Raw genomic sequence first — 27,920 nt, 5'->3', positions numbered from 1 at the left:
TCTTTTGTGTCAACAGAATTAAGAAACTCCTACAGGGTTGGAACAACTTGAGGGTGAGTAAATGATTACAGAATTTTCATTTATATGGGAACTATCCATTTAAGGAGCTTGGTTTGTTTGTTCTGTCACTGGCATATGAACTTAATTATAAAAAAAAAAAAAAAAAAAAAAATCTATAAAAAAAAAAAAAAAAAAAAAAAAAAAATCTATAAAAAAAAAAAAAAAAAAAAAGCTAACTTATTGGCACTCTGTATCATTATAAAAAACAGTTCACTCAAAAATGAAAATTCATTATTTACTCGCCCTCATAGGCTACCATTATGACTTTTTTTCTTCTAAAAGAAGATATTTTAAAGAATCTCAAATTTTTTGTTCATACAATGAATTTCAATGAGTGGTTTTGTTTTTGACCCAATTGACTTGCACTGCAAGGACAAATGGTTTTTGAACATTACTCGAAAAGGAAAAAACATGTTTAACGAGTAAATGATGACAGAACTTTTCTGATCTGATGAAAAAGTTGTATTGTCGTAAGGTTCAAGGTCGTATCTAATTCTCAAGATTCAATTTCAATCTACAACCCTTTGAACATACAGCACCATCCATTCCCCGCAACCTCAACCCTGTGATATTGCGCCTACCCTGACTAAAGTCCAGATACGCAAAATGTCCACCGCATGGCAGACTAACCCTGACACAGCATTAAGCGCATGGCGAAACAACCATCAGACCTCACTTTGAGTGCCACTGTGGGAAAAACAAGCATTGGTTTACAAAAAGGAAGACCGAAACTGCTGATTCACAATTTTTTATCAAGTTCGGACGTGTAATTGTGCAGCGAGATTGACGTAACATAGCATGAGTTGAGGGTGTGTCTTTCTTTACAACTTCATTTAAACCTCCTGTTCAACTAAATTTTCTGGTATGGAAAGTGCATATGACAAGATAGGACCGATTGCTTGGATGTTACACTGCTTTTGATGGCTGGAATAAGTTTATAAATGATATTGTGAAACCACTGTACTGCTTCGCTTCACAACCTTTTCAAGAATTTAGGCATTGAACCAGTCATTCAACAACCACTTTATGTCAGAATATAGTCAATATGAGCCAAGTAGTTATTTCACCAAAGTCAGTCTTGTACAATGTGTGTAAAACAACTGTTTGAGCTGATACCAAACAAAGTGTGTCATAAGTACCAACACCTTAACCACCGAGGCAAAAGCACTTGTCCAGGCACACAAACTATCGGCCAAGCAGCACAAACAAATGCAAGAGTGTTTGAACAGGAACCATCCTTAAGCAAAAGAAAGACTCACAGAGCTGCAGTTCAAGAGCAGCGATTAGGAGTTGGGAGAAGGTCAGAAGTTTCGTGTGGTGTTGAAGGAGTTGGTGATGAACGGGGCGCTGGGGGCGGTATACGGTGGCGGAGGGGGGCTGGTGGTGCTGAATTCAGGAAAGGGCTGTAGGCCCATCTGTTTATTGTCCTGGAGCTTCCGCACCACCACACGGCAGAACTCCTCGCTGTGACGCTCACAAGTGTCCAGAAGCTTTCGCACTTTGGCGGTACGTGTGGGTTGGTTCACGACCAGTTCGTAGTCCTCGCGCATCAGCAGCTCACGAGACAACAGAGCATCTAAACTCTGATTGAGGCACGCCTCAGTCATTTGCCGCACGACTTCCTCCCTTCGGGCAGCGATCCAGCGAGCCGCCGGTCCCTGATAGTCCAATGCTGGGAGAAGATCTGCAAAGACATTCAGGAGCAGGAGGCGGACATTAAGAAGAACCCGAGTCAAGGGATGTCAAAATTACTGGTACTCTGTAGTAGAGCTGGGCGATACATACAAATTTAATCAATAAATCACCATACAAAAATATTGCAATATACGATATTTCAGGGATTAAAAATGACTTGGTTTGCTTGGAGCAAAAACAGTAAGTTATTTTTTCATTCTTGTTCCAGAGGGTTTCCTTTCAAAAGGTTACTGGTAAGAACAAAATAAAAATACTGCTTTATTGATTCAGAAACAGAAGACATTTTAAAATTGTATTAGTCTAGTTAAGTACAACGCTCCCAACATGCTATTTAACGGAGCTGCCAACAGTGGAAACTCAGATGGTGCTTAAATCAATAAATATTCATAAACAGCAGGCATTGGGTACCATTCCATTTATCTATGACAATTTTTTTTTAATAAACTGCAGATTGAAATAAAGGAATCGGACTGGAAAACAGTCTCGACCAGTCGAGCCACGAACGCTGTGCTTTAGTAATGAACTGTGACTTGGAATCTCATATGGGACACCTTCTTCCATTGTAGTTAGTCAACCATATATTTTAATAAACAGATATAATTCATGCATTTCCATGTAATTAGATTTCACAAACTTAAAGGAGTACTTCAGCGCTGGGAAGATGAATCTGTATTTAAACTGGGTCATTAATGTAGTAGATATGTGAAATTATTTTTTAATTTGGTGCTTTCTAGACTGAGAAAAGACAGAAAATGTATTTTTGTCTCAAGGGGATGAAAGACAACAATTCCCAGAATGCTTCGCTGCCCTACAAAGCCACTCCCAATGTCACCGCTACTAGATTACTGAATCACTGATCACTTTGCCACCGCGACCGCGATTGTTTTCATGAAATCAGTTCAGTTAGAGAACAGACACTACAATTAAAAACTGAACGTGTCTGTTCAATATGTGATTTAGCTGCTGAAGGAGTCTCACAGCCCAAAACACTGCAGGAGTCAGATATATTGACAGTCATGGATGAGCTCGTGATGAGAGCTGAGGTAACGCTCGCGGCGTAGATTCACAGCGCATGTTCAGTCTGGCGCATTTTCAGTTCATGCCTTTGGAAGCTTAACTTTCATAGGAATTAGTTTGAGAAGTTGAAAGACTTACTTTGCTCTGCTGGCCGCACCGTTTTCATGAATGCCTGAGGCTGCAGCTGAGTGCGATCTCCCATTCCCCACGCGCGAGTTGAAAACATGCGGAAATTACTCCCTCTGCTGGTAGTAGTCTTTAGCCTTTGGACAACAATTCCTCCGATGAGGCAAATTGACGATATTTGCGTCATGGGAGGAATTTTTCCAGAAATAAAATGCATAAATCTCTTGTCTAAGGGGGATATGAGGGGGGGCACAATCATTCGAATATACTCCAGGGTTTCTAATGATGCAAAGCCATATGCTAATCGCTTTAATTCCTATTGATCAGCTTAGCACAGCGTTCGTGGCGCGACTGTTTTCCAAGATGGCTCCTGTCTGTATACACATAATGTACTGTCTTTATAAAGTATATTTTTATTAAACTGTTTGTACACTTACAAAGTTCTCAATGCTTCGGTTTGCATGTAGGGACCTTCATTATGCTACCGTGTTAGTAGTGTGAGGCTATTTTGAACCTTGTTAGTGGTATTAACTAGCGATATAATTTTACTTATTCGTTATAAGCTAATCTGTGTTTAGAGATAAAACTCTTTACATTCGACTTTCATGAAAACGCATATCAGAGAACGATCTATTCGGTAACCATGTGTTAGTTACCTAGGTTAATTTCTCACCGGAGTTGTTCGTTAAAGAGATAGTTCGCTTTAAAATGAAAATTCTGTCATTATTTATTCACCCTCAAGTTGCTTCAACCTGTATGAATTTCTTTCTTCAGCTGAACACAAGGAAAGATATTTTGAAGAATGTCAGTAACCAGTTAACTGGAGCCATTGACTTACATAGTAGGGAAAAAATACTATGGAAGTCAATGGCTCCAGTTAACTGTTTGGTTACTGACATTCTTCAAAATATCTTCCCTTTCAGCTGAAGAAAGAAATTCATACAGGTTTGAAACAACTTGAGGGTGAGTAAAAGATGACAGAATTTTCATTTTAAAGTGAACTATCCCTTTAAGAGTTGATCAAAATGGTTAAATTGATTAAAAGCAGAGTTTCTAAGCTTTAAAATGATACCTATTTTGTGTTATTCCATGTTGGAATCAGGCATGGACAGTTCAGGGAACATATTGCGTCCCAGTAAGACGAAAGGAATATTTTTGCCAAATGTGTTACATCATTCCGTAAGTAATATCTTGTGATGGACACAATGGATTTTGTAACTTTTTTTAATCATAAGAATCTGCTGTAAATAATAACGTGTCATGATCTATGATCTGTGCAATTGTCAAAGTTATGAGCAAAAAAATGTCACGTTAAATTTACATTTGTTTTCAGTTGTCATCGCATGTGCACCATATTTGTTGTAAACTCAATTTGTGCAGACTCATTAGAGAGTGAAAATAACGCAACAGAAGCATGTTGGAGGCGTGATCTGAATGTATCAGGGCTCTGATTTTCTATGCAAAAAGAATTATTGTGCCAACCACTTGGTTTCAGTTACTATTGGCTCTTAAAGCGAGACACACAAGCAGTCCTTTGCAATGCATATTTACTTACAAACATATTTACGAAGGAAAATTTAAAAAATATCTTAATGGAACATGATCTTTATTTAATATCCTAATGATTTTTGGCATAAAAGAAAAAATAATGATAATAATGATGATAAATATACCCAAGCTATTTACTTTTTGGAGTAATTAAATGGCATTTATCATTTTTGGGTGAACTATCCCTTTAAGATGAGAGAAATTCCACTTCCAATTCCAGATTTATACACAACCCAGCTTTATTTTTTTTTATTTGAACAACAAAATGAACACCCTAAAAACAGTTAACTCACATTTATCACCCAGCCCTACTCTGAACCAAGTTAATACACTCTCAGAAAAAAAATGGTACAAAAGTTGTCAGTGGGACAATACCCTTTAAAAAGGTTCTAATATATACTCTTTAGGTACTAATATGTATACTTTTGATATCCCTATGTACCTTTAAGGTACTAATATGCACTATTTACAAAGGTGTGCCGTTTGGGGTGCACTGCCCCAGTGACAGCTGTTCTATTTTTTTTTTCCGCTGAGAGTGTAACAACTGCAGATGCAGATGTCCAGCCCTGTTCAGGGTGTGGCTAACAGGTGTTGTTACCTTGTGGGTGTGACTGCAGAGTGAGAGGTTGTATAGCATTAACCAGATCACTTTCACACTGAGGCACATGTGGTTTAAAAGGTATGTTGAGGTCGGACATGGGCTGTGCCGTCTGGACTTCAGTGCTGAGGTTGTTTCGAGAGCAGTTGTCCATAAGTGGCTTTGGAGCATCAAGTGGAAGGGACATTAATGATGACTGTGGACCAGCCTGAGCACTTGACACACCTGATGATGATGATGATGTAAAGTTACAATAAATTAGCTAATTAAAAAAAAAAATACAAAAAGCATCACCTAATTATTTTGTCATCATTTACTTAGGGTTTTTCACACTGTGCTTAACCCTGGGCTATCGCTGTTCTAAACACCACTTATAATTTGTGAGGCAGGGTTAGCAGGTTTACCCAGGGTTAGAGCACCACTTTTGCTGGGTTATTGTGGTGCCAAATGTGTGTAGAGCTCAACAACATGGTGTTAGAATGTTACGGCTAGGCTTAGCAACCAACAGCCAATCTTACATACACTTCCTTTAACCATTTCAAGTGTGAAAAACCCCATTGTGACACTTTTCCATTTAACATTTCAAACAATTCTGTATTCCATTGAAGAAATGGGGTGTAATTGATAGCAGAGTAATTGATGGCAGATTAGTTTAATTGTTTTTAGAAGAAATGAGTCTTGCCTTGAGAGGGATTTGATATGGTAAGGAAGCCTGGGTGGGACATATCTGCTTCCTGGGAAGAGCAGGAGCCTGATCCAGATGTGGAAATGTAGTCCTGTCATACAACACGAAGAAGAAAATTAAGATGCTTCCCAGACTGCTCTAATCACTGGTTAAATTCTGAATCAACTAAATAGGACTTGTATACATGTACATATAAATACAAAGAATAGAAACTCACTGGCCAAGGGACATTTTGCTCCTTCATACTCTTTTCCTCAATTCTTTTACCATTTGTGTGAGTTGATGAGAAACCACTTGATGGCCTCATATACTGATGGAAGGAAATAAAAATTACCATGAACCTGAAGCTACCAATCAAATTACTTCCACTAATTAAATCCAGACGAATACAGACAGGAAAATACATCCATGGATGGTCAGTGTTAAAGGCTCACCTTTGTTCGTTTGACTTCCAACACCGCTTCCAACACATCAATCTCATCAAATCTTCTCAACATGGGCTCCAGTTCAATAAGACAATCTTTAAGGTACAGAAAAAAAAGCTAGTGTTAAGCTACAAAATAAGACTTTTAAAAAAATGATTGGGTGTCATTCACTAATAATTTTGTGGATTATTTGTACGCACAGGAGAATCTCCACCCGATTCACAAAACGTTTGTACATGCATACATGTTCTTAACCTCCTTCTGATGTTAGTGAATGTGACAAGTGGCAGCGTGCACGAGGTTAGCAATTTGCATAAAACACGCCCAAACATCTCCATATATGGGCTTTCCTTACAGCCTTTCATCACTCTCTTCCTCTTGCCGCTGTTTGCAGATGCGCTTTCGCCTGGATTCTCGAGCAATGCCAAGTGTGCCATTCTCACCAGCTCTCACAATAAATACCTTTTACAAAGATCCAGATTACAGACCTTGCATTAGTCAGCTATACGTATATCGGCGTTATTCAGCGAAACCTCGCAGCTGAAGTTATAACGCAGCTTTTCCTACTCTTTAACTGTATATGAACAAATGTATTTAAGATGAAATTAAATTATATTAATAATTTCATTATATAATTTTATATGTGGGTTATATAACATAATTAATGCAATTATAGTTCAACGCAATTGTAGTCATGTTAGGATGAAATAACTTCTTAACACAATTATAAAGACATACAGTCTTTATACATCTGTGCGTATGCATGGTTAGTGAATCAGACCCAATGTTCTTAAAATCAAAGTGATGATTATCGCTAGTAAGCAATCTATAAAGCGAAAACAAACCACTAACAATGGATGGGTGTTGAGAGTGTTGAACAGTTCAAGTTTTTGGGTAATATTTTATATAATAAATTGTCTTTTCTCCAAATAAGCTCTGCGTAAGATGGGGCTGCAGAGATTGCTGCTTGAGGAAACCAAGGTAACTTAGTGTGAATAAAACATTGAGGTGTATGTTTTACAGATCTTATATAGAGTCGCTTTTATCTTTTTCATCGTTCTGCTGGTTTAATTCCATAAACATGAAAAATAAGAACTGCCTCGAGCTGATTGTAAGTCAGGGAAGTAAAATAACTGGGAATCAGAAGATGAGTATGGCCCAGATGCATCAAAAGCCTAGAGTATATTATTAGATGATTCCCACACCTTGCACCCCAAGTTTCACCTCTCTGACATTCGTTTTAGATCTCTTAATAACAAAACAAATCAGTTTAGACATTGATTTAATTTTAGGTCATTTTTTGTGTGTGAAGATTGTGTGTTTATATTTAAATATACATTTGTCTTATAATTGTATGCTGCAACTTTTGCTCTTGGGGGAAAAAAAAGATAACCTGAACTACTCCACAGCTGTTGGCATCCAGCCCGGTCTAAAATAGCCTAAATATAAGACACATATTATAAGCATAACACAGTGATTTAGGATAAGACAAAAACATGGTTTGGAAGATGTTTTCCTAATCTACGCGCTCATTATATATGTACATTTTGAACAATAAAAAGTTCAAATCAGCTCAAGTACAATCATTAGTACTAGCAGCATCTGGCTATCACCATTGCTAGGTAATGACACTAGTTTCACCGTTTTAATTGTCCCTTTGGGCGTACCCTCAAAACTTAACTGCAAGGAGCTCCACATGTATTTGTCTGCTGTCAATTAATTACAACATATGCACAAAAATGTGAGCTGCTCTGAAAGCAATTTAAATGGGAGATAGCGAGTCTCATTAAACTTTAATAAGTGTGAATTTTTACACCAAGCATTCCCAAACATTTTTGTTAGCTGAACCTCATTTGACCAAAATTTTTCACCCACTGAGATTTTAAGGAGATTTTAGTTTTCTATAATATAACTATGCTCATGGTTCTCTGACTATCAACAGTGGTTCACTTGCACTTGCATTTACAACCGTAGAGTTTTGTGACCCAGAGACCCAAAAACGAGTCTGCATTTTATCAACACCGATTCCATCATCATGAAGGTTTTTTGAATGGGTTTCAAGATACACTATACTGACAAAAGTATTGGGACACCACTCCAAATAGTTGAATTAAGGTGTTCCAATCACTTCCATGGCTACAGGTGTATAAAATCAAGCACCTAGGAAATATAGACAAATATTTGTAAAAGAATGGGTCGCTCAGGAGCATCGTACTGTGATAGTTTGCCACCTGTGCAATAAGTGCAACTTATTTGTGAAATTTCCTCACTATTAAATATTCCACGGTCAACTGTTAGTGGTATTATAACAAAGTGAAAGCAATTGGAAACAACAGCAACTCAGCCACGAAGAGGTAGGCCACTTAAAATCACAGAGCAGGGTCAGCACATGCTGAGGTGCAGTGCAAAGACGACAACAACTTTCTGTAGAGTAAATAGCTACAGACCTCCAAACTTTGTGTGGCCTTCAGATTAGCTCAAGAACAGCACATAGAGAGCTTGATGGAATGAGTTTCCATGGCCAAGCAGCTGCATCCAAGCCTTACGTCACTAAGTTCAATGCAAAGCAGATACAGTGGTGTAAAGCACACCGCTTGAGTGACGAATCACACTTCTCTGTCTGGCAATCTGATGGACGAGTCTGGGTTTGACAGTTTCCAGGAGAACAGTACTTGCCTGACTGCATTGTGCCAAGTGTAATGCTTGGGGTTGATTATGGTGCAGGGTTGTTTTTCAGGGGGCTTGGCCCCTTAGTTGCAGTGAAAGGAACTCAATGCTTCAGCATACCAAGACATTTTGAACAATTCCATGCTCCCAACTTTGTAGGAACAGTTTGGAGATGGCCCCTTCCTGTTCTGACATAAATGCACACCAGTACGCAAAGCAAGGTCCATAAAGACATGGATGAGCGAGTTTGGTGTGGAGAAACTTGACTGTCCGGCACGAGTCCTGACCTCAACCTGATAGAACACATTTGGGCTGAATAAGACCGGAGACTGAGCCAGGCCTTCTCGCCCAACATCAATGCCTGACCTCACAAATGTGCTTCTAGAAGAATGGTCAAAAATTCCCATACACACACTCCTAAGCCTTGTGGAAAGCCTTCCTGCAAACTGCAAGTTGGGTGGGCCAACTCCATATAAAACCCTACGGATTAAGAATGGGATGTCATTAAAGTTCATGTGCATGTAATGTCAGACATCCCAAACCTTTTGGCAATATAGTATATTTTCACAATTTATTTACAACATAAAATCAGTAATACGTCTTTGTGTGTTTTTTTATTTTATTTTTTTTAAGCTTTTACTTGACTTGAAAAGGTTAGTTGCTAACAAGCAAAAATGATGACAGAGGTTGTCAGGGACATATTGTTTGTTTGTTTGTTTGTTTGTTTGTTTATAGTTTAACACCATGCCTGCTCCCTGGTTATATTCATGGCTAGAAAGCTCCTACTCAACATTGCCTGGAGTTTACTAGGAAGCAAAATGTCTGTTGTTAAAGGGGCATGTTGAGAACTAAAACATCTATGCCTAAATCTAGATATTAGAGTTAGACCTTCACACTGTTCGATTTAATTACCGTGTTTTTAAGGTGTATCTAGTCAAATGATAATTCTATTTGGATAAATGACACATGAAGATGACCCCACTGCTCTCTTCGTCTGTCACAGTCATTTCCTCATTCCTCTGATCTGTAGCAGGGTTTGCAAAAGAGAGAACTTAACTGTATATTTAACTTATACTTGTGTGTAATGCCAAATTTTATCATGAACTGACAAAATTGCCAGTAAAGACACATGACAGAATTGTTGTTAGACATTTAAAATATTTAACAAACCACAAGAACAGGTCACCCTACTGGATTGTGAAAGCATGAGTTAAACAGGGATTGTGAAAAGCAGAGGAAAGGTCAACGGTGAGGCGCAGGCAGACACTCACTGAGAAAGGAGGGCCGTTCATCTGGGTTGGCGGTCCAGCCGCAGGTCATGAGGTTAATGAGGGTCTCTCGACTGGGAATGTCTGCAGGCAGACTGTCCAGGCCTGTGTCGGGTCGAGATCCTCTGAGGACACTGAACATGATCTGCATGGGATTGGTGGCCTCTGCTCACAAAGAGAAGAAAAGGACAACGTCAGACGATGGTTGAATGTTATCAGGATTGATGACTGCTGCAGTTTATGAAATGGAGGAGGAAGTAATCATGAGGGGAAATCTGTGTCATGATATTCTTTGCATCCCAAACATGACACAGCAAAACCCGCTTGGTATTGCGTAGGGCTTTACAATAAATTAGAATTTGATTGATACCATTATAATTTATCAATATTTTGAATTTGCGTAGAACACAAAAGACTAACGGGAGCTTATCCGGTGGAGAACAGTGACCGGATCAAAAACCTTCAGATGAAACAGTTCATGTCACTCTAATTTACAAAAGCGCTGTAATTTTGAAAGCGAAACCGGTGGCTCTCACACTTTGATATGACAGACAACTACTTGTCCAGGCTGGTTTGAGATTCTTGAGAATTTCTCAGGTATGAATTCGGTTATCGAATGCCGTTGTCACTCCCATAAATAACTGAACTATGGGTGAACGTAGCCATATTAAGGACTCGTATACAGAACTGATAACAATATTCTGCTGCTGTGTGAACATGGCCCTACAACAGACGTGCCCATTTTATGCATGAATGCAACGGTGAATTTAGGAGTTTACTTTAAATTAGTCTATAGGCCTACCAGCAATGACCGTTGCTAGTCTGACAGGTTTTAAGCAGTCTGATTGACATTTATTATTAGAGATACTGTTTCTTTGACTCGTTAAAGTATGGCATAATATAGACTATATTAACAGTGTCAAACAGTCGAATAACACCATATGTAAAACACACACACACACACACACACACACACACACACACACACACACACACACACACACACACACACACACACACACACACACACACACACACACACACACACACACACACACACACACACACACACACACACACACACACACACACACACACACACAGCTGTTTATTTCGCCCTTTTCTTCAAAGATGATAAGGATGGTTACTGCAGTCTAATGGGTTCCAGTACTAATTTGTTTGTTGCTTCTAGGGTTGGGAATTGAAAATAGATTAAAAATCTGAAATCGGACATGTGCAATACAATTAAAATTTCAATTCCTTTTATTGATTCCTTTGTGTGCAGTTTAATATAACTTAAATACTAACTGAAGTGCAAGAAGAACAGCATGAAGTTTTTTGATTCAAAATGAGCGCATAGAAAGCCGCCGCTCATACCGAATAGTGTGCAATACTGAACAGTTGTCTTCAGTGTCTTTTTGCACTTTTCTCTAAAATTATTTCACATTTCTACTACATAAATGACCCAATTTAAATACACATTCATCTTCCCAATGAAGTACCCCTTTAAACACACAAAGAGAATAAATTACTGTAACTACTCAGAACTTAACCAATTCAGCTCATTATAATGTCATGTCAAACTCAAATATAATTTGAATTAATACATCTAAATCACATCTCTTGGCACAAGTTAATAAATTATTGCTATTAAAAAACTCTTTTTCATTTGACTTGATAAAAATGTAATAAAATGATGTTTCCAGTGTGCTTTATAAAGAAACACTCGTTGTGTGACTCCTTGTGTGAGCGTAATAACCCAAGAACCGTTAAAACCAATTTAGTCACATGCGTGAATGGTTTAGTAAATATGAATGGTTTTTGATGTTCAAAAAACCAAACCGGATTAAAGTCACATTCAAGTGTGTGGGAAATGTAGTCTAAAAAAACCTGTTGTGGAATTCACTGGTACACTATCACACATGGTCACTCAACAACCTACCTTCAAATGGTATCCGTCTTGAAAGCACTTCCCACATGATGATGGCGTAACTGAAAGAGGAATCATAGAACAGATGAGTGAATGGTTTGTCTGTTGCTATGCAGCCTCAAAACCACTTCTGGCAATCCCCTTTGGAGATAAAACAGTGTCCAATCAGCCCAGTGATTTCAACATGCCCTATGACTAATCACAAAACCTCAGGCCTGTTGGCTGGTTGACATTTAGCTCCTAAATCACTTCCTTCTTTTGACCAGCATAGTACATGTATAAAATAAAGACCTCTTTTGCAAGGAGTTTTGGTGAACTATGAGTAACCCCAGAAACTGGTTTATGGTTAATTTTCCAATATCTATCTTTGTTTTGGACTGGAGAAATTGTAAACAAATACACCCATCATTTCCAATATCCTATACTGGCTTCTACATGCTTCCCTCCCAATGATGATGACCAATTAAGTTTCTTTTTTTCTATTACTTGCGACTTGGATAAAGATTCCTAGCTTATTAAATTATTTAGAGATAACTAGAAAAAAATGTGTCATGAACCATGAAAAAAAACGGGAGTGTAAAGGAGAGAAAACCAATAAAAAAAACAGCCTTTGTGGAATAAACATGAATGTAGAAAAAAAGATTAAAATTAGATAATTGGGGGCACTTTGATAGCTTTTTAAACATGCAAGCCAACACAGAAAAAAAATCTTATGTAAAACTACAAACAACTTATGAATAAATAAAATACGTTTTGACCATTCTTAGAAATATCTACACACTTTCCAGAGCTACTGGTCTATATAAAAAATATTTTCATTACATTTACAAGCACTAGAGTCTCAGAACAAATGACATGTAAGTTTAACACAAATAGAATAAAAGGCATAGTGATTTTTCATTAAATTTCTAATTTACATCGTTGGCTTCTGTATTTGAATAATCAATCGTGTCATTGCATTCATGATCAGACATACCACTATATCAATGGCAAAGAAGACACGATTGAGTGTTCATGTTTGGAGCATATGAAATATGTCTATAGAAATTGAAACAAGCCTCCAGTCTAGATATCACCTGTTTTACACATGATCTATTTGCAGCATGGGCTCAATATACTTAAACATAATACATTTTCCAAGCGCAGCTGATCAGCGGCTGTATACCACAAATACTAGTATCTATTAGTTCTCATTATTTTGATTTCAGATCAAAATAAACTGGGAATCATATTTTTTTTTTTCAAAATAAAGACAAATGTAACTTTTACATGCAGCATACAGTAAAAATGGCTTGAATACGACACAGTGGGCAATGGAATATAGTTCAGCATAGTTTAAAATCAAGGGTTTAAAGTTTGCCGATTGTGTGTCTCCAGTAAAGCTGAACTCCTGTTTGCACAAACTGCCCGTTACACACAGAATGTTCATGTAGGCTATACACTTCAGAAAATCGCATATACATGTTAATTTCATCAGTTTTGCACATTGACTGTAAAAAAAATATGGACATAGGTTATGTGACATCACCCATATGATAAAAAAAAATCAGTTTTGAAGAGGCAGGATGTGGGCTTAGCTTAGGTGACCCAATGACAAACAGACAGCGGATAAATGAGTATCCACCTGTCACTCAAAGTGACCACGCCCTTAATCATGCAGAACATTAAGGCTTTATATAATGTAAACGAATGAGTTATATTAAAAAAAAATACATACTCTTTTGTGTTTAAGAGTAAAAACTTTAAGTTATCTATTCGTGTCGCCTTAAAGCTGAGCTGAGCTCATATGTTCGAGCTGCACAGCGCAGCTGAAATAATAGTGTCTGTCACGTTATTATAATACATATGACAAAAACAATCGTCTAAATTATGTTGTATATTCCTCAAAAGTTCTTGTGATGATATCACTAGTTGACAACATAGAACTATATTTTCGGAAATCATAGATAGGCTATGATATTGTGCAGGTGCACATATTGCAACGCTATCAAAGCAGACAGACTCGTGTGTCAGACTAATCTCAGTGCAAAATAATCAGGTCAAAAACGATTTAATATACTGCAAATAACCTACTAGTTTTTTATGTTTACTTATAATTCATTTAGGCAGACAACAAGGCATGTACTGTGCATAGTGCGCAGCAAATTCATTTAACTTTTTATTCCCCAAACATTCTTTTTATTCAATATTTAGTCAAAAATTTCAGGACCAGTCAGTCGACCAAGTATTTCTTTTGTTTATTACGGCCCTACACATTTCGCGGCCCTGTCATACACCCAGTGCAATGCGAAACCTGCCACGTTGCATTTTAAGCTAGTTTCAGCCCGACGCAGTTATCATTCTCACATCCAGCACCCACGCTAAAGAGCAAATGCATTCACAGCCATCTGTTTGCCCATGGCTGTGCTGGTCTGTGTTCAGGCGCATGGTTGGCGTGCTGCCATTTTGAGGCACTCTGCTTATTACACACACAGGAGCAGCAGCACACAAAAAGGCCAAATACACATCTCGTCAGGTTGAGGGTGTCTATATTCCACCATGTAAATAGCGAATCTGTCATTCAACTGGTATTTAAAGGGAATGGGAGATGAGACTTTTGATTGGTTTATTGCATGTTATGCCCAAGACACACCCATGGCTCATTAAGAGATTAGGTACAACCTTTTTGGACCACGCGCCGGGCATGCCGACTGTTTTTTCCACCGTTAAACTAGCAAAAGTGGATTCTGACACGCTCTAAGTGCACCTGCGCCATGTGCTTCAGACCATGTGCTCAGATCCTTAAAATAGGGCCCAATGTGTTGGTTCATCTTTGTTTTTTAAAGCAGAAGTAGCTCTGAAAATAATTTGGAAAAAAAATAACCTTCCCCATTAATAAGAAACATGAGTGCTATGATTATTTTCAGATATGTGCCACCAGTACATTTCTGTTAATGTCTAAAAAAAATTATGGGGTTCATGACCCTTTAGTTTAAGATGTTTTAGGGTCAAAGATGTCCACATCAATTTACATTTACAGTCATTTTACAGTAATTTTATATACATAAAAAACATGTTAAAGGCAAGTAACGAGTTTATTTTAATATTTCAAATAACGTTTAAACATCATAAAATTATTATCTGCTTCTGCTGCCATTTACCAAAAGTTATCATGAACTTGTGTTTTTATTTTTTATACTGTTGGTCAACTAACTGAGGTCAACTAACGACGTTTGTGAGGTTTTTACATTCAAAAACAGCATAACTAATAAGTAATAGGCTATTTTCTACACTGGTTTTGAGGCTCTCTCTTGAACGCTGGGTTTTAATGGGTGTGCTGCACTGGAGGCTTGGAAGTAAAAGCCCATGGCTAGGATTGGATAAGATTTGCATATTTAATGAGTTTCATCTCCCCTGTCAGTTCAGTTCACATGAAGGAGGGATTGTTTTGAAAGCTGCAACTGGAATGATTCTCTCGATTTTCATTTTGGTAGCCTGTCTGGAAAACACATATCCCTGGGACTACTATTACATAAAAAATACATTTTACTCACATAAGTGTGTTGCACCATTCCTGTCGGATCCAATATAGAAGGCACATTTTTATGTTTTAATCTCAATATGTCTGCAAATCCAGCTCAACCTGAGACTTGTTTACAAACGATTCCGCAGTTAAATGTAGCGAACCAACGTACTTGTCTTATTCACGTGAGCTGGAACTTCATTAAAAATAAATGAAGTATCACACATTCCTAATATTATGAGCCGAAGGAAGCTTATGCAGCGACTGTGTTCATCCACAACCAGGAAAAGCGCAATATCTTGCTGCTGACTAGCGTGATCCGAACAGCATGAGTCGGCGGGCAGGGCTACTAAATTAGATGTGTTTATTATTCTGTAGAGTGGGTGTTTCGCCACTTGGTAACTTCAAGCAGGGTATCTGCAGGTTTCACCAAGTCAGACTTTTTAAGACCATTATGAATTAAATTTAAGAATGCGCAATAAAAAAAACATGCAAAGGAAATGCAGAATCACTAAATTACTTGCAAAGCGAACTAATTTATTTAAATTGAACAAAGTATTAGTAATCTTATTATTCATATATATTAAAAAAAATTTGATCAAATTTTTATTTTATTTTATGGTAGTCACTTCCATAAATTTGCTACCATTTTTATTTTTTTCATAATTAGGATGCCACGTTAGCGATAACAATAGTCACACATGGCAATAAAACAAACAAAATGCATGAATGAAAAAAAAACGCTGGTCCAGTGGTGTGCTATCTATCTTTATTAACACGATCACTTTGGGGTGGGAAATATGACTAAAATCTTACAAGCAAATATCGTCAATTTGCGCCATCGGAGGAATTGTTGTCCAGAGGCTAAAGACTACTGCCAGCAGAGGGAGTAATTTCTGCATGTTTTCAACTTGTGCGTGGGGGATGGGAGATCACACTCACAGCACTCAGCTCGCAGCTGCAGCCTCAGGCATTCATGAAAACGGTGCGGCCAGCAGAACAAAGTAAGTCTTTCAACTTCTCAAACTAATTCCTATGAAAGTTAAGCTTTCAAAGGCATGAACTGAAAACGCGCCAGACTGAACATGCGCTGTGAATCTATGCCGCGAGTGCTGTCGCATTTACCTCAGCTCTCATCACGAGCTCATCCATGACTGTCAATGTGACTCCTGATGTTTTGGGCTGTGACACTCCTTCAGCGGCTAAATCACATATTGAACAGACACTTTCAGTTTTTAATTGTAGTGTCTGTTCTCTAACTGAACTGATTTTATGATGATGATCACGGTCGCGGTGGGAAAATGATCAGTGATCCAGTAATCTTGTAGTGGTGGCTTTTGGAATGGCCTCGTAGGGCAGCGAAGCATTCTGGGAATTGTTGTCTTTCATCCCCATGAGACAAAAATACATTTTCTGTCTTTTCTCATTCTAGAAAGCACCAAATTAAAAAATAATTTTACATTTCTACTACATTAATGACCCAGTTTAAATACAGATTCATCTTCCCGACTCCTTTAAGCTATATTAGTTTGCTTTAAATTTGAGAACTTACTAATGTGCAGATCCAGTACTTATTGACACGTCCCAAACTTTTTTTTCTCAAGTCAGGATATGGACATATGCATAATGTGTATATTTGATCGTTCAAGTGTAGGCTAATGAGCCTAGAAATAACACATTCAATACACTCGCACGAGCGCTGACAGGCAGCAAACACACATGTCTGACATCACAGTTATTAACTCTTTTTAGTGCAATCGGGTATATAATACTTTTATTTGGTCATTATGCAAGATGGTGAGAAAGATTCGCATTCGCGTTCACGATCGCAGAACTGAACGAATCGTCAGCTGAAGAATAAAATCTGTTTAATGCGTCTGTGGGGTACAACCTGAAAGAGACTCGTGCCAATAACACGAAAGCTGATTGGCTGCAATACAAGATGTATACTGGTCTAATTTGTAGTTGTAATACAGCGAACAATAGTTGGACTAGCAAAAGAAAGAAATACAACACCACGGAATAAACACACGCGCGCTGCGGGAGGCGGGAGCAAATGAGGTAGCATTACATGGATGTAGGGAAATTAAGACCTGTTTAACATTATTTAAGACCTAGAACGCAATGCTTCAGCGAATTTAAGACTTTTTTGGTCTTACATTTGTTTTTATGTTTTTTCACCTTTTCCGGACATTTTTAATGACTTTTTATGGCCTTAAATTCTTATTGTTAAATTTATGACTTTTTTAATGACTTTTTATGACCCTGCGGAAACCCTGTCAAGATGCGCACACGATCGTTTGCTGGGCCTGGTGTCTATAAAAGCTTTTCTTTGACTAACAAATGAAGTTTTCAGCTCTGAAACTTACAGGATATTCTTATATTACCATGAACTTTTATATATCAAAAGCTCAAGTGAAAGTTGATTTCTCAATTCAACACCCCTTTAAAACTTTAATAATTTAATGATACAGACTAATACTAAAAACAATACAAGTATTGGAACAATGACAATATTATCTCATTTTTGGCAAAATGCCAGATTAACAAACCGTAGTCATTCAGTGTAACAGATATGTAAAAAAAAAAAAAACTTATTTTCCCCTGTAATTTAGGACTAGATGGAGGCAAAGAACAGCGGAAAGAAAAAGAAGAAGATTCTGCTCTGTAATTATTAAAATATATATATTTTAAATATATATATTTTAAATATATAAAGAATGTGCAATCATATTCATTTTAATTATATTTTAAATGATTTTCACTTCCTTACAAAAACTTGCATACAAATGGGTAAAAGCCAGTGGTTGAAGGTTAGTGGCAAAGTATAAAGATTCAAAAATTACAATGAATTATTATTTGAGGGCTGCACTGTGATCCTTAAATAGATTCTCGCAATATGTCATCAATAGATTCCTGTTTTAAATATGCTTAATAGGATTTTCTGATACATACATAGTGTTATGACATTTTAGTGGGTTTGTCTTCTGTAAATCATGGTAAATAAAATGTATGAAAAAAATATTATATGTAAGAAAAATATAAAATTGAACAGAACATTCTAATGTACAGGGGAAAAGTTCAATTTAAAGATGTATTAAACATTTATTGTTTTGATGCCTGGCACACCTGCTTAAAAAAAAAAGTTGTTCAATTTTAAAATTCCCTGATATTTCCAGGCTGACCACAGGATTGGGGGTGACACCTGTCCCTAACCCGACAGGAATTTTGCCTTATCAGCAACAGACTGGTGCTATGGTGCATTAAGAACAGTTGATCATTTTAAGGGGCTGCCCCAAAAATATGGGAACTGGGAGAGCAGTAGTTAAAAATACTGTAGTAGAAATCAGTTGAAACTCAGAAGGAAGTTAACTCATCCAGGCAAAACTGGAAGCTTTATAGAATCTACAGAAACTGACCTGTACATGTCATATTTGACATCTGTTCTGCGGTTCTTGGAAGGTTCGTACTCCTCCGGTGGCATATAGATGACTGTGCCTCCCATTTCGGCAGGTTTGGAGCCGGATCCTTTAGTGATAGAGAGCTGACGCCATTTCGACAAGCCAAAATCAGCTATCTATTCACAAACACAGACATACAAGACACACTTAATATCAATAACTTAAATGTGCAGTTACAACAAAATACACTGTATACTTAAACAATTCGTACTGATTAATGGTTGAGTTAAAATAACCAATATGGGGTTTTCAACAGCCTCTCTAGATATCAAAAGACCAGTGTAAGAATGGTGTCTGTCATTGCGCTTGTTCTTGTTTTGTTACAAACTTCTGTGGGGGAAAAATGAATGATGTACTGGCATTTCCTTTTCATTTTCCAGTTACAATGAAAATAAACTGTGACTTTAATGGCTGGATGTGAATAATAACTTGAATTTCCTAATGGGTCATTCCATGTCAACTCAACCAGAGGTCTCCGGCTAAATTTTTTAATTCAGATCATTTTTTGTCCAGTGAACGATGCATTAAAATGCATTAAAATAGAAAGCCACAATATGAAATGTCATGGATGTATATTTAAATTCAATATTTTCTTATGACTTTAGTTTTGAAAAATGTTTTTTAAAACATAAAATGACTATGTTTTGTCCAAAGTTTGCATGCCTGTAAATAATTATCAAAGATAATAATAATCATTGACACCATTGACATGTTTATATGACTGACACAAAGCAACGGCTGGAGTTAAAAAAAAAATCTCCATTTGTGTTCTACTGAAGAAACAAAGACTCCTACACCTTGGATGGCCTGGGGGCAAGCAGATAAATGTCAAATATTCATTTTTGTGTGAACTATCCCTTTAAAAAGGAACATCTGAAGAGCAAATCATGTTGAAACTAGAAAGCCATCTGATCCCCCCCCCCCCCTCAATTAACACATTAAATAGATCATATCTGTCTGAGTGCAATACATATTATTTTTCCAGAGTCTAGATTTTAATTTTTTTATGTCCTATATGGTTCCCTCCCATAGATATGGAGATCCCAATACGACTACATGTTTTAAATGGTTGGCATTTACCCATTTTCAAAAGGCCAAAAAACTAACTTTAAGTAGCTAACTTTTCAAGCGACTGATACTTATTGGCCCTCATTTATCAATCTTGCGTAGAAACTGGTGTATATGTTGGCGTAAGATTATGCTTACACTCCTCTCACCGCCTGATTTATGAAACTGTGCGCACCTCTGCAATCCAGGTGTACGCAATACCTGCCCTTGATAAATGCGGCGGCTGAAAACGATCGTCATTAGAATAACACGCCCCTATAGATTCAAGTCTCCGCCTCCTCCACGCCCTCATTTTACGCCATGGACACACGGAAGACGGCAAAGAAGCGAAACTTCTCCGACGTGGAGATCGGGCGCGCTCAATCATCTCACTAATCCACTAGTCAGGGCACTGATTAGGACAGAAGTCAATGGGCTGACTCCCTGATCAGTGCTCTGACTACTGAACTAGTGAGATGATTGAGACGCACGCGCCCATCAAGACCATCACCATGCAGGGAAGTGGAAAAAAAACGAAATTGTTTTATTTGGGAGTTTAAAGAGTGGAATTAAAGGCACCTACAAAAACAAAATATGGACACAAATTACGAGTACTGTCAATAGTGTGGAGGTTGAGAAGCGCACTCCAGCAGTTTAAATAGCTGTTTGGATGATAAATTACCATCACAATGCATTAATTTACAATTTACAGCACGTTTTGAAAAAATTAGCATTTAATTTCGTATCATGGCACATGTGTACGACAGTGATGATGATGATGTGATGTGGGGTAAGATTCATTCACATTAATAATTACATGACAATTTGTAAGATTCTTCTTTTTATTATTATGATTATTATTCTTAATGACGCTTGTTATTTAGAAGAAGAATGTCGTTTTTATTGATTTTATTATTATTTAAAAGAAGAAGGTCATTTTTATTATTTTGTCAGTCTGAATTATTTTAGTCCCAGTCCGTGCGCAGCTGCCGGGCCAGACGGGCCTGAAACGTCAGATAAAGCGCACAGGCTCGCGACTGGAGGAATACATATGCCTACAGATCAAACGCTTTGGTAAAGTCACACAAATTAAACATTGACGTTCATGTTGCACAAAAGTAAACACTGAATGTTGTTGTTGTGGTTTTTAACAGTGGGCCATATAGCATATCTTGCCAGTGCGTTTTGTGGTGTTTTTCTGCGCATTTTCCCACTAACTCAAACGTGCGTACACCACCTCCTGAGCTGGCGTAGGATTTGAGCGTGCCGTACGCCAACGTCCATATTGATAAATCTCAAAGTAACCGTGGGTTTGGGTGTACGCAAGGTGTACGCTGGAAATTTGGTGTACGCACTTTTGATAAATGAGGGCCATTGTGTCTAAAAAGGAGACTGTCTGAAGAACAAATACTGAAACTAGAAATGTATCCCGTTTCCCTCTCGAAATAATTGCATACAACATTCCTCCAACAAGAAGTGTTCTTTTCCCCATTTTTGAACTTTCAGTCTTGGCATATAATGGAAAAAAGATTGCTAAAGTCAACAGATTTAACTGATAGACCTACCAATCTCAATTTGACACAGAATGACTCTTGTGCAAAGCTATTATATGCCTTCAGAAGACTTAACATAAAGTGCAAAAAAAACAAAGGCTACGCTCTCATGATACTCTTATGGTGTTTTGTGTCCTTTTTGACATGTCGGCGTAAACACAAATAAAAGAGTGAGCAGCACATTATTCAAATTATTTCCTTATAACTTCCACAGAAAAAAGAAATACATAAAGGTCTGAAATGATATAAGAGCGAGTAAATTATGAGAGAACAATTTTTGGTTGCACTGTCTCTTTATAAAGTAGTATAAAAGTTTGTGTTACTTTACAGTATTTTTCAAATCCACATAAATAACAAGATATGTTAATAAGTTATGATTTCAAAGGTAAATATTCACTTATGATCTTCAAAAGAGTAGTAGTAAGACTTTCAAGCTGGGGAAGAAATAGCATATGAAAAAGCATTTTTTTAAAAGATAGATGTGAAAGAAGGGCGAAGTTACAAGATACTGACACTGATAATATTCAGACAAATATGGATTTTTAGCACATTATAACAATGACTCGCATTCCAACAAGGATTACATGCAAAAAGATCAACAGCTGAGCACTTTGACGTTCAAATAGCTCAGCTATGAATTTCATGAAATCCAAGTCCCAGGACAAAAATCTATACATGCATCGGAATGCACAGACGGAAAAATGTGTGTGGAAACATCCTCGATCTAATCTTATTATCCAATCGCACAAACCTTAGCGTGGTACTCGCCATCCATCAAGATGTTCTGAGTTTTGAGATCATGATGTAGAAGGGGTGGAGTCATATTGTGGAGGAAGTTGACCCCTAGTGCAATCTCATAAAGAATACGAAGCCTCAATGGCCAGGCCACCACTGGGTACATATCCTTCTGTAACGCAATAAGAAAATACAGACAAGAACATTCAAGAACCTGTGTGTCACAAAGTGGAAAGTGAAACTATGCATTACGCAAACCCGAAAGCATTACGCTAATATTCAAGACTAAACGGGAAGCATGTTATGTGAAGGAATATTGTTTGTACAGTTGTACCTCATGTAGGATCTCATCCAGTGAACCGTTGGTCATGTACTCCGTCACAATGCAGAAGAACTCAGGCTCATTACACACCCCGAAGATCTGGATGATGTGGTTAAAGCGAGCTTTGTGAAGAACCTCAGCTTCCTTCAATAAACAATTCCTTTCCCTAGAGCGAGAGAAAGAAAGAAAGAAAAAACGTAATGATTATGCAAGGGGTAATAGGGTTTCTCTACCATTAGACAATATTGTGTCAAGATAGTGACTGTGAGGGTTCCCACAGATTTTGACCATTATTTATGATTTGTTCTAAACTTGTATAGCTAACTTTCATTCTTCCATGGACATTATTCAATGAAAACCATGACCATCTTGGCTTTTTGGTATGGGTGCAACTTTAAAAATGAGTCATAGCACTACATTCATTTTGTTTTGTGGGGGAAAAAATAAATTATACTGGAATTTCTTTTTCCATTTTCCAGTTGCAATGAAAAGAAAAGGCACTTTAACAAATGGATGTGAATGATGACTCAAATTTCCTAAAGGGTCATTCCAAGTCAACTCAACTAATCCAGAGGTCCCCAGCTAAAAAAAAATGTAGATTATCATTTTTTGTCCATATATATATATATATATATATATATATATATATATATATATATATATATATATATATATATATATATATATATATATATATATATATATATATATATATATATATATAAATCTGGAGACGATTTTCTTTTTTCCATTTCTTTTAAATCGCATTGGACTAAACCGTACTGACATTGCTCAAACAGGGTTTCATTTCTTTTGTACTTTTTGGGGATTCTTTCCCCACCTTGTTGCAGTTCCCGGTCAAAAATGAGCATCCTACAAACAATTGCTTATTGGCTAAATCTTACATGCTATAGTATCACTAAATATTGGATTCAGTCTTTTTGTCAACTTGTTTTTGCTTTCAATTGGGACTGGTTTTGTATTTCTTTTTTGGGACTCTTTGATCTGAGTTTATGTACATCAATGAAAAAAAGCAGTATTTGTGGATCATTTTGTTCATATTCAATAAAATATTAAAATAAAACGGTTTATCATAGTAGTGTGCTTTAATGTCTAACCCAAACCTTCTAAAAAAAATGTAAAAAAATATATTAATAATTTAGTATGTTTATTAATCCATTTCCCTTGTGGGAACCGCAGTTAGTTCTTTCATCAATTACTCACCATCATGTAGTCCCAAATTTCATTTTCGATCTTTTAAGGTCGTAAAAGTAATCAATAAGTATTGAGCTGTTAAATCCAAGTATTCTGAAGAGACATAAACGCTTTAAATGAAGTCAGGTTTCATTCAAATATGTCTTCATTTGTGTTTTGAAGATTAATTTAATATCTTATGGGCTTGGAAAAACATAAGGATGAGTAAATGATGACAACTTTTTATTTTTTTACAATTAATTATTAATACCAATATTGGCTGACACTGATAAAAAAAAAAAATCTCTAAAATAAATTGATAAAACAATATAAAACAGATATCTTGCATCCCAAGAACAGACCAGCAAATTGTTCAGATTGTGTTCAAAAGAAGGAAAAACATGACGGTGAGTAAATTGCAGAACTTTAATTCTATGTGGACTATTCCTTTTTTTATGCTAAGTGTTTCCATTTCTTTCATTCCTCCTTTTTTTCTAGTCCAGGCCAGGAAATTACATTCCATGACAAATGATCGTATAAACATTGAACTATGGACAAAGACATTCAAGCTGTAACTCAGTGCTTATTAGCCCAAAACAATCAGTCAGTGTTTGTCCCAAAAGAGCCCCAGATAGCACGTGCATCTCGGCGATGTCTGATGTGCATGTTTTCTTCTGCACATTTTTTTAAAGAATGTTTGCTCATGCAACACGTCTCCTATGACATTTCCTGTCAAATTTAAAACAGACATTTAGAAAACATATTTAAGATGTTTATGATTTAGAATAAGGGGTGTTATGATGCCCTCATGTTACGATTCAATACATATCACTGTACTGAACTCACAATATGATATTATTGAGATACTCCAAGACAGTGGTTCTCAAACTTGTCCTGGAGTACCACCAGCCCTGCACATTTTGTATGTCTCGCTATATAATCTGACACACCCATTTTAGGTCTTGCAGTCTCTACTAATGAGCTCATGAGTTGAATCAGGTGTGATAGATGAGGGAGACATACAAAAAGCGCAGGGCTGGTGGTACTCCAAGACAGGTTTGAGAACCACCGCTCCAAGACATACTCTATGGTAAAAAAAATAATAATAATAATAATTAAAAAAAAAGTATAATACTGCTGGTTAAAATACTACATATTTAGGCTTGGACTTGGTGCTTGTATCCCAAATGCATGGGACAATGAATGCTGACACCAGAATAAAATTCATAAACATGTAGTCCTGCAGAACAATGCTGTCTGACTACATGCTTAACCTATGCACGCAAGTGCTGGATAATTAGATAGATCAGTGACCTGATGTGCACAGTATTCTTTTCCAAACACCTACAACAATCAACATTGATGGTTATAGCAAACTGAATCCATCCAGGCACACAGAACAAGCCCCAAAAATCAATTATCAGTAGCAAATTAGACTTTGACGGTTCTTTAGGGACAGTGCATTTGAGGTAGCAAGGAAGCAGAGATCACAAGTGTAACGTTACTAAGTAAACTCACCTCTCACCAACCGGAGAATCCAGTTTCAAGCACTTGATCGCCACGGTGGTGCGCCAGTCGCTGTGTTGCGCCCTGAACACCGTCCCGAAGCCTCCTTTACTGATATAGTGCAGGTCTGTTAGTTTCCGATACGGGATCACCGGTAAGGTGCTGGTGAGACTGCAGATGTTGACGCAGCCGGTGTGCTCCATGTTTCAGGATATTATTAAGATGAAACGGGCCCGTTCAGTTTCAGCAGAAAGGGGAACCGAAAACGCACAGCTACTGCTGAAAACCCTCAGATCGCGCATGAAACTACATGTTCTGAACGCGGACTATATTACCCAGAAATTGGTGTTTGACTAAATTGTGTAGGCAAAAATGTCCTTGTCAATAATGTCACTGAATAAGATGGAAAGAATTGAGTACTACAGCTCGCGCTTGGAGACACGCCCCCGGTCCGAACAACGCATTTTACACCACGCCATAAAAACAAACTGCAAACAAAATTAAATCAGTAGAGTTTAATATTTCACTATGACGAAACGTGGTTATAGTGGTGAGTATGCGCTCCTCAAATGTTTCGCAGATGTGTATGTGTGAATGATTGGGCTGAAGTAAAACCGCGACGTTATGTTTTTTTTTTTTTTTTTTTTTTTGTAACCACCCGTCTAGTCCCGCCCTTGACCTGATCACTGTTTGCTGCTGATTCATGAATGACATGTTAACTGTCCAATCGCAGACATCGTATAAATGCTTACAGCCAATCCTGTTACAGAGGGCGGGGCTTCTCGGAATACAGGTGGGGGAAAAAAGGAAAAAATCAACGCCGATCACAGTCGATCACACGACTGTGACTTCAGCTTCCGGGTGTTAGGGGGATTCACGTTCATTCTGATTTTATTATTTTTTTTGGCACATTTACTAGACCTGAACAGTGTGAGCAGTGAATTAGTATTTTTTGTATAAATTTTAAGCGTATATTAACTTTTTAACATAACTTTTCAGAATGCTAAAAATGTTGTGCACATTTTCTCCTGGCACTTGCTTTTGTATTTATTTATTTATTTATTTATTTATTAGTAATTATAATAAACAATTAATCATTAAATGTAATAATTAAAATAATAAACAATAATGGTATGGGGTCCACTTTTTAAACCTTAACGAAGGGCCAAAAACGTCGTGTAGTGTATGTTTTGATTCACAAGCGCTTCCAGGGTGATTTCATTATGATGTAAGGAAAGGAGGGGATTCCCAACAAGGGAGTTTTTCTTACAACCAGTATTGCCCTGCTGCTGCATCCAGTCTATTAAACAAAAACGAAACCTTAAAGAAATGCATGCTGACATGCAATACATTTACATATTTGCCTGTGGTTCTGGGTTTTAGTAATGAAAATAAATTGTCATGCGGAGGATGGAGCTGGTTGCCTTGGTAACTTGAAGTGTTTTCCTCTTGGCACTGGAAGTGTCCTGAAGAACATTCTCATTCTGTAAAAATGTTGCTGTATTTATTCTATTTAATCGATTTATTATAAATGCCCCTCCCCCCGTGCACATCATTATTTATGTATTTAAATAACTTGCCCTCCCTCTTGCAGCTTATCTCTTCTCTCATAACACCTGAGCAGTGCCACAGACTAATCGACTTCATGCCACGGCGCATTGCTGCAGTTATTCAGGCAAAAGGAACCCCAACTAAGTATTGAGTGCAGTACATGCTCATACTTTTCATTTTCGTACTTTTCAGTTGGCCAACATTTCTAAAAATCTTTTCTTTGTATTGGTCTTAAGTAATATTCTAATTTTCTGAGATACTACATTTGTTTTTGTTAGTTGTCAGTTATAATAATCAAAATTAAAAGAAATGAACATTTTAAACATATCAGTCTGTGTGTAATGAATGAATATAATGTACACATTTCACTTTTTGAATGGAATTAGTGAAATAAATTCACTTTTTGATGCTATTCTAATTATATGACCTTCACCTGTACATTAAAAAAAGAACACTGCCATCTGCTGGTGAATTTAATAACCACCTCAAGTTCTAATGGCACCCTCTAATGATAACAGCAGCGTTAGAGTATGATTGTCTGTTTTTTCCACCCCTAAAACATCCATCAGCAAAATGCAAATTAAAAACACGGCCATTTGGGAAAAACTTGACTTTCCAGTTGTTGTGAAATTAGTGCAAACATCATTACACCGCTGGGAGGAAAAATATGGGTTTTATTCAACATTTATTAAAAGACTAACTGTCGCAAAGCATACATTTGATAGTTTATGTTAATGTTTTTCTTAGACCAATATTCAAAAAGAAAAAGGAAACTGTGCAACTGTGCTTAAAAATAACGTTTTTTATATTGTTTATTTGTCTATGTGGTGTTTTTAATATGCTTTAAGAAAAACCATGTGCAAATTCATAAGTCAACACCACTGCTGTATTTTCTCTTTAAAACTCCAGTGATCTAAAGACAGTCTCAAAAATGTAACTTGTACTCAACTACCTTGTAAGCAATCATGTCAACATGCGGAGGGGCTTTAGCATATCATTAAATATGAAAGCTCTGAACTCTAAATTGATA

The 27,920-nt window shown here is 37.1% G+C and overlaps 1 protein-coding gene across 1 annotated transcript; it reads right to left on the bottom strand.

The window, feature by feature from the left end:
- Positions 1–792: 792 nt before the first annotated feature.
- On the bottom strand, positions 793–25,952 carry ripk2 (receptor-interacting serine-threonine kinase 2). Its single transcript, XM_067453165.1, has 11 exons — positions 25,352–25,952; positions 22,652–22,805; positions 22,334–22,489; positions 18,941–19,098; positions 12,032–12,081; positions 10,093–10,254; positions 6,164–6,249; positions 5,947–6,039; positions 5,727–5,820; positions 5,045–5,269; positions 793–1,744 (listed from the first exon to the last, which is right to left on the bottom strand). The coding sequence occupies exons 1-11, from the start codon at positions 25,540–25,542 to the stop codon at positions 1,362–1,364; spliced, it is 1,752 nt and encodes a 583-aa protein (XP_067309266.1). The 5' UTR covers positions 25,543–25,952; the 3' UTR covers positions 793–1,361.
- Between the last annotated feature and the right edge of the window lie 1,968 nt (positions 25,953–27,920).

Source organism: Pseudorasbora parva, chromosome 9 (assembly GCF_024679245.1).
Source record: "Pseudorasbora parva isolate DD20220531a chromosome 9, ASM2467924v1, whole genome shotgun sequence".
In the NCBI taxonomy this organism is placed as follows: domain Eukaryota; kingdom Metazoa; phylum Chordata; class Actinopteri; order Cypriniformes; family Gobionidae; genus Pseudorasbora; species Pseudorasbora parva.
The sequence above is the reverse complement of the archived record's forward strand: the minus strand, read 5'-3'. Positions and strand labels throughout refer to the sequence as shown.